The sequence below is a fragment of the Siphateles boraxobius genome, unplaced genomic scaffold (genome assembly GCF_051911475.1).
Source record: "Siphateles boraxobius isolate OS27281-9 unplaced genomic scaffold, OSU_SipBor_1 9, whole genome shotgun sequence".
Taxonomy (NCBI): domain Eukaryota; kingdom Metazoa; phylum Chordata; class Actinopteri; order Cypriniformes; family Leuciscidae; genus Siphateles; species Siphateles boraxobius.
The window spans coordinates 22,533,556-22,541,020 of record NW_027509219.1 but is presented as its reverse complement, the minus strand read 5'-3'; the positions used below and the strand labels follow the sequence as shown (position 1 = coordinate 22,541,020).

The 7,465-nt window shown below is 35.3% G+C and overlaps 1 protein-coding gene across 3 annotated transcripts; it reads left to right on the top strand.

Moving 5' to 3' along the window:
* Nucleotide 1: 1 nt before the first annotated feature.
* On the top strand, nucleotides 2–7,456 carry bbof1a (basal body orientation factor 1a). Of its 3 annotated transcripts, none has more exons than XM_077223518.1 (12): nucleotides 2–122; nucleotides 210–462; nucleotides 560–625; nucleotides 1,039–1,182; nucleotides 1,274–1,354; nucleotides 1,539–1,609; nucleotides 1,766–1,910; nucleotides 4,018–4,370; nucleotides 4,492–4,632; nucleotides 4,722–4,826; nucleotides 6,563–6,631; nucleotides 6,753–7,456. In XM_077223518.1, exons 1-12 carry the CDS (start codon nucleotides 85–87, stop codon nucleotides 6,850–6,852), a joined length of 1,566 nt encoding a protein of 521 aa, XP_077079633.1. In that variant the 5' UTR covers nucleotides 2–84; the 3' UTR covers nucleotides 6,853–7,456. The 3 variants fall into 3 exon arrangements, with proteins under 3 accessions (XP_077079633.1, XP_077079634.1, XP_077079635.1); XM_077223519.1 differs by having other exon boundaries at nucleotides 4,492–4,545; nucleotides 6,753–6,995; XM_077223520.1 differs by lacking the exons at nucleotides 6,563–6,631; nucleotides 6,753–7,456 and having other exon boundaries at nucleotides 4,492–4,634; nucleotides 4,722–4,830.
* The last annotated feature ends 9 nt before the right edge of the window (nucleotides 7,457–7,465 follow it).

The following is a 7,465-nucleotide window of genomic DNA, read 5'->3' as shown; positions in this document are numbered from 1 at the left end:
CGTTTCTATAGTAACGAATGTAAACAACGAATATGAGCCAGTGCAGGTCCAGAATCATTTGATAGTCGTCTGAGGAGCCGAAAGATGCCGAAAAAGAAAGGAAATAAGGGCAAAGGAAAAGGGTGAGAATGAATGATATCGTTTCAGGTGATTTATATAATGAGTTTTTCTTACTTGATTTCTGTATTTTCTTTACACTTTCTTTACAGAAAAGGTAAGAATGATGGCAAGCAGGAGTCTAAAGCCGATAGGGAGTCAGAAATCGAAAAGTTCAAATTAAACGCAACTTTATGGGAGGCGAAGTTTGATATCACGGAATTTTCACGTGTCGAATATCGCGAAGCTACTCGCGCGCTTGCCAAAGCCAACGAGGAGCTCGAGAACCAGCAGTACAGAGCCAAAAAAGACACGGATGATATTATTGCTTTCCTGAAAAGGACAGATCGTGTAAAAACAACAACGGTTTGTCTGCATTTATGTTAGATCTCCATCATAAGGCTGAGAAATAAGAACCTACGTTTATCCTGTGCTGTTCATTTCCCACTATTTTCCCTATAAGATTGCTGCATTAGAAGAGCAACTGAAAAGAGAAAAAGCAAAAACTTCACAAGAGAAAGACGTTTTGGTAAGAGTTTATTATTTTCCACACAAATTAGGGGTTGGCCTATGTCAAGCTGCCTGTAACAATGCTTGAATTTCAGATAGCACACGTTTGCTGCAAAACACTTCATCTGGAAAGCATCCGCTGTACTAACATCTGATAGACGTCTTTAAGATGTCAGTTTTACATTCTAAATCATAAACATCTGAAAGAAGTCTTTTTATCATTTGACATCTGACAGAAAACGTAGATGTATTGCAGATGAGCAAACAGTCTAAAAAATATGTCTTGCAGATGTAAACACGCACATCAAATAGACGTACGTGTCAGTGATTACCCTTTTTTCTGAAATTCATTTGGTTCTTAACAGATTCTGCTGTTATGATGCAAGGCTTGAATTTCACCCCACATTCGTTTTAATTGACTGTCTGTTGCAGGTGGCTGAATACATGCAGAAGATTGATGCGTTAGAAGAGAGGTCTAAGCAGAGGTCAAGCGACTTCCAGAGGATGCAGGGCGAGCTCAAAACCATTAAGCATTTTCGCAAAACAAAGGCCAATCTGGAAGAAGACCTGATCAGTGTACTGCACAACACAAACTGCCATTTCATATTGAAAGCAATGCATAAAAACTCCAGACACATAGCGTGTTATGTGTTTCTTTTGCTTCTAGATGAGAGAAAAAATGTATATAGCTGACCGTGCACACCAAGAAAGTCTGGCGAGAACAGAGTACAAGTTCTACACAGCAAGGGTAAGAAAAAGCATCCATCCATCCATAAACAAGACAGTAGAGATGATGCATTGAAATATATTGCATAAATTGTAGCAAAGTGCATTTATTTACCATCAGATTTTAAATCCTTTTGTTATAGTGTTAGATCTTTGTGCCACTAAAATGCATGCTAGAACGGTCAGCAATGTCTTCTTTTATACAGATTCACCTTGAGAAGGAAGCAGAGCAGAAGATCACTGAGCTTGCAGAGCGAGCGCATCATGAAGCTATTGTGTGAGCAGCCATTCTTCTTTTAATTGCATGAATCGCTCAGTTACTCAATATCTTAATTCTGTTTAAAGACTGCATATAAAAAAGACCAGCATATATGTGTATGATTTGTGTTTACTGGTGTATATGAGTCAAATCATCAGTTTTGGCTCCCAACAGGCAGCTCGGAACAGCATCACGTACTGTGTTGAAGGAGAACATACGATTGAATGAGGCACTGAATTATCATGTGAAAGAGGCGGTGGAACTGAAAAGGATAAATGTAGCCTTGACCGAGAAGAATGCTTCCCTTGCTCTCTTGAAGGTGATAATGCTAGCAGAAAAACAGGAATTTGAAGGCAAGACGTAAAAATGTTAACTAGGGTAAAATGTTCACTAGATATCACCATACTTCCCCAGTTGATTTATCAAAGTGCATTACGACAATTCTTTTGTAATAGCCTAAACGTTTCTGAAATTTTTAAATATGCAAATTATCTTTTCTAGAACAGAATCTTAACATTGGACCAAGCAACATTAAAGCTTTTGATTCTTTTGACATATCACTTAAAGGGTTTTACAGAAGGGATCTATTTTTAGCACTTCATAAATCACAAAATACTGTCAAGAGCCAGAAAGAAAAATTGGCCACTACATCAATTAGGAATAAAATCTTTATTAATCTGGTGAATTATAAATAAACAAACCCTTTAAAAACCTTCAAAATATCCACCTTTTCCCTAATAAGCCTACTGCATTTTAGATTATGGGAGGCACTTCCGGATGCAGGAAGTTCCTCTCAAAAAGACTGAAACAAATCATTTAAAATAATAAGGTGCGTTGTAGTCCTTATCCGTCAGTTTGAATGAATGAGCTGTAAAATTTCCTTCATGTTTTATTATATACGTTCATGTTATATAACAATGTAACAAATAGTATTTTAATATGACATGGTATCACAAGAATACCTTTAGGAAGAGCTCTTTTCAGTCACTGTATTCTTTTCTCCTGATCTTTTTTCCTTTGTTTTCTGCTGTAACAGTATAGAAAGACAACATATACTGCACATTTGTGGTCTGCTCTCCTGATTTAATTTACGATATGTATCCCATGAATAATTCACTGCAAAGCACTAAGAATCTCTTATTTTCTCCCCAAATCCTCACATCTCTTTCCAGGTTTGTTTTCACACGGATGCTTTAAAATGTAATTGTCTCCCCTTTTCACTTATAATCCCTATTAGCAGTGTTTACTGGAATGTTTCCAAAGCAGGTAAATCTGTCAAAATGATGGAAATCACTTTGAAATATTAGCTCTCAATGTTCCAGTTCATGCACATTTTTGATTAAGGCAACATACAATACAGACATATATTACAACAGTGATATTTAACACGTCCGTATTGCTGCGGAAATAATCGATCTTTTGGGGTTATTCATTCATGTTATGTTGTACTAATTTGTTAATGCTTTTACACTTTTAAATTTCCTTTTAATGTTCGAATGTTTGAAGGGTGGGTAGAATAATGTCATGTCATTGTACCCAGTTTTTGAAAATGCTTATTATTGCATTCATAGAGCGAACCTTTCGCATATTGTTTACAGTTTAACGGAAGTTACTCCCATAATTCGTGCAAAGCGTCATGGGGTGTAGGAAAAAGGAGGATAGATAGGAATCAGACTGGAAAGGTTGGTGGAAGTGCTACTGAAGTGGAGATTTCTGGCTCTGTGCAGGAGAAAAAAATCGTTTTGAGAAAATGGCCTTTAAAGATCTGTATAGGCTATTGAAATTAAAACCTACAGATGCAAATAGATAAAGTGTAATAATAAAAAAAAACCCCACTTAATTGTATTTTTGATGTTTTTGACATAAAGTGTTCAGTTCACTTGTTTAGAAAAATTGAGGAAACCCGTTGCCAAAAAATTACTATAATCGTAATGCCTAATTGAAAGAATTAGGTTATTTGAACTTGACAATTTCGCATTACTTAATTTTTTTTAATTAAGCATGAACTTTATTTACTTAAAAAAAGAGGAAACCCGTTGCCTTAAAATTATTACTTTTTACAATGTAAGTATAGAAGCAAGATATCCAAATTGACTAGTGCACGAAAAAAACATTGTTTTCCATGTACTCAATTAATGTTGGGTTAAAAAATAACCCAAATATATTAAAAATGACCCAACATTTTTTTCCGGTGAAAACAACCCAACATAGTGACCCAATATTTGTAACCCAGGTTAAAAAAAACAACCCAATGTTTTTTTTTACTGTGATAGTGTCTTGCCTTGAGTATTTCATTAAACCATAAGCTTAATAAAACCAAAGTACATTTTAACTAAGCTGGCTTGCAGAGATGTGCTCATGTTTGCCGTTGTTTTCAGCACATTGCATTTGTCCAGTGATGTCTCTACAACTGATTGATTCTGCAGGAGACGAATGAACTGATGAGAAAGGAAGGCAATTCCCAGTTAAAGTCCCAACAAAATGAGACTTCTGAGCTAAGGGCTAAATTGGTCACACTTGAGCAAGCTCTGGGCATCATGTCTGGGGAGTTTGAGCAGGAGAGAGAAGAGTTGGAACGGCGTGCCATGGTCAGCGCGCAGGCCAACGGCACAGACCTTGAGAGGTTGGAAATGCTTCTAGCTGTTCGAGAGAAGGAGCTGGGCCAAGTGAAACAGCTGGCGCAAAGCATCATGGAGCAGCGTAAAGAACTCGAGCTCTTCTTTCACAAAGCACTTGACCATGTGAGGAAGGAAATAAGAACACAACAACAGCACCACAGGTTAGCTTAAGTTGTGAAAACATAAAGCTGCTCGGTGAAATATTCTCAATAGGGGATTTTAAAGATTCATCTTCACATTTGGAAGTGATTCCCGTATTTGAAGATGATCTTGTATGTATAGACAGGAGGCTCTGAAGGCCTATCGCTGGAGAATGAACGAGGCACGGGCTGGAAGGTTGGTGTACCCTCGTATACGGACCTTCTCTAATGCCCCACACAGCACCAATGATATCCAGGCTGACCTGGAAGAGGCTGTCAAATGGTGTGAGAGTTTTAGCACAAAATTTCTGAACACTATTCAGATGCATCTCTAATCAACATGAGAATGAAAATGCTATGGTGTCATTTCAGGAGCAACTTGAAAAGCTCCAGTGTGGATATTTCTGATCTAACATGGGAGCAGAAAGAGAGACTGCTCAATCTGCTTTTTGCTAAATTGAATGGACGAAAAATAAGGTAAATAGATTTGTAATTATTACTAATTATAATTTTTTATAATAATTGTAAAAGTTTACTTCAGAAATAATATATATATATCTTAAGGTTTTTTGTGTATAGAATTGAAAACTTCAAATGAATGAAATCATTAAGTTAATGAAAAATCATTGTGGATTAGGTTGTTTTAATTGTAATTAGGGATGCACCGATACCACTTTTTAAGGGTCGAGTACGAGTACCGATATTTTTTTCCTGGTACTCGCCGATACCGATACCGATGCCTGTTGTACTGGGGGGTTTTCTCGTTTTATGTGGCAATTTTCTAAGAACAACACAATGAGACTAATGAACAAATCAGCATCTTTATTTTCAACAACTTAAATAAACTTAAAAAAATAAATCATTCTTATTGTGCTTATCACAAATTTTCAAAGCCCAAATTTCACAGTGTCCAATAACCTCCAAAGGGCAAAACCAAGGACATAATGAATGTAATTTTTACCTGCCTGTCACAAAGTTGTCAAAGTTCTAAAGAAATCACAGACAACAAGACAATCAACTTTGTCATAAAGTGCCAAAGAAATCACAGAACAAATGTTTAACATAACACTGAGTAACAATGTAATCACAGCCGAAAGTGTAAAGTGAAATATTAGAGTGTACTATTAAATCTAGCAACACTATAACTGCAGGAAGAGTGCTCATAAGAATTAAGAAATATTTAAGCTAAGGATCTACGTGAGGTATCGGTCTTTGGTATCGGGGTATTTTTACGAGTACGAGTACAAGTACATGAGCTTGGTATCGGGCCCGATACCGATACTGGTATCGGTATCGGTGCATCCCTAATTGTAATGTTAATAGACATTGAATTTAATATTTATTTTAAATTTATTGTTGACTAAAATATTGCTTTTCTTTTTTATGATTTGTACTTTTTTGATTTTCTTATTTACAAACAAAACAAGAAATTATATAAACAATTTGACATATAACCAAACCACTAAATCAAGAACGTACATAAAACAAAACAGTTAATAAACAAATTGTACCAATATAAATAAGTGAATATATAAATAAATGAAAACAAAAACAAAACAACAACAATAAAGAAAAAAAAGAAAAAAGGATGGACAGGGGAGTTGCCAGCACCATAAGTTCCCACTGTATGCTAAATCATATTTACCATCACCATTATTTTATTTTAATCTCACCACATGCCACTACTACTGCGGGTCACAGAAATGCAAAATTTCCCCCCATTTATCAAAATAAATATCAATCCTCCCGTGCAGACTATAGGAGAGTTTTTCAAGGGCTTCATTTGTAACATTTGTATTTTTCTATTAAATATTAAAATTAAGAACAGAGATAGTCATTAATTGCACACTGGGTCTGAATGAGTTAAAAGGGATTAGGATATTACATTATGTTCTGTAGGCTAGAAAACATTATCTTGAAATGACAGTACTAAATAAAAATATATTATTGTTCTTTTAGCTTTTTAGCACCGCCATGCTGTAACCAAATGTAATTGCAAATTGATTTCAGATTTTAGTTATCTCTCAGGCCTGGATTTCTTTGCATTTCACAAATTCCTTTTGAGGCAGTTTTGGGTCCCAAATGCTAATTTTTTACGATCATTTCAACAGTGTCCTGAGATATGTTGCGACAGAGAACACAGTGCTATGTGGCTTTCATGGTTGTCTCTACAATTAAAAATATTTTTCTTGTTTTTCTTTACCGTCTGACAGGAAAGCAGCGCATCCTCCTGCTCTATCAACATCTTCCTCAGTGAAGATCCAGGTTAGCAGTGATGCAGGGTAAGGGTCCAGCACTGTAATGGATAAAAAATTTCGTGTGTGTGAAGAATAATTATACTGCTATTTTGTCTTTTAAAATGTTCCAATTCAAAATAAAAGTCAAACAATGTTTTCTTTACAGGTTTACCGACGAGAAACATAGCCTGACCTTTACAACCCAGATGCCAATGGCAAATATAACCTCTGAGCCATGTGTCCTACCAGCCCTCAAGAGAACATGACTGTATAACTTTTCATACAGAATTATATTCAAATATTTCCTTTAAAAAAATACAGGAAAAATGTCAACACTATAAAAACTTCTGGTCTTCTCACTGTCCCAAGCTTCAGACTCTCTTCCATGTGCGACAGGCATTTCAGTGTAATGAAATTCCCTGTGGTAAAATCTCCATAATATCACATCCATCTTAGATTTATTTTGTTATTGTCCTATTAGGTTCAGTCTGCAGTGTCAATTTATGGTCTTTGTTCTCTGCTCATTACTGCAGCCTGTAACTATATTGTTTGCTTTTCTTAATTCCTAAATCTATCAAGTTTCTATATTATTAGTTTTCATATTGTTTTTTCTTTGTCCTTGTAAAGTAACATTGAGTGAATGAAAGATATAAATAAAATGTAGAACTTTTTAATGTAAAATTAAAATAATTATTCTATAAAAGATAATATGTTCTGTATTTATTGATATCTTACACCCGCTTCTGTTATGCATTTGTATGTTCTCTCTGATGTTATTGTGCACTGTAAAGTTCAAACCACCTAAAACTTTTTAGTGTGGGAAATTATCGTATTCAGATATTTGCATTAAACATTTCCATGTCTCTTTTAGTTTGTGTT

Excerpts from the sequence above, each read along its gene's own strand:
- bbof1a (XM_077223518.1), top strand. The coding sequence starts at position 85 with ATGCCGAAAAAGAAAGGAAATAAGGGCAAAGGAAAAGG. Across the intron at positions 463-559 it reads ATCGTGTAAAAACAACAACG|ATTGCTGCATTAGAAGAGCA; the intron begins GTTTGTCTGCAT and ends TTTCCCTATAAG. Across the intron at positions 4,633-4,721 it reads CTGGAAGAGGCTGTCAAATG|GAGCAACTTGAAAAGCTCCA; the intron begins GTGTGAGAGTTT and ends GTGTCATTTCAG.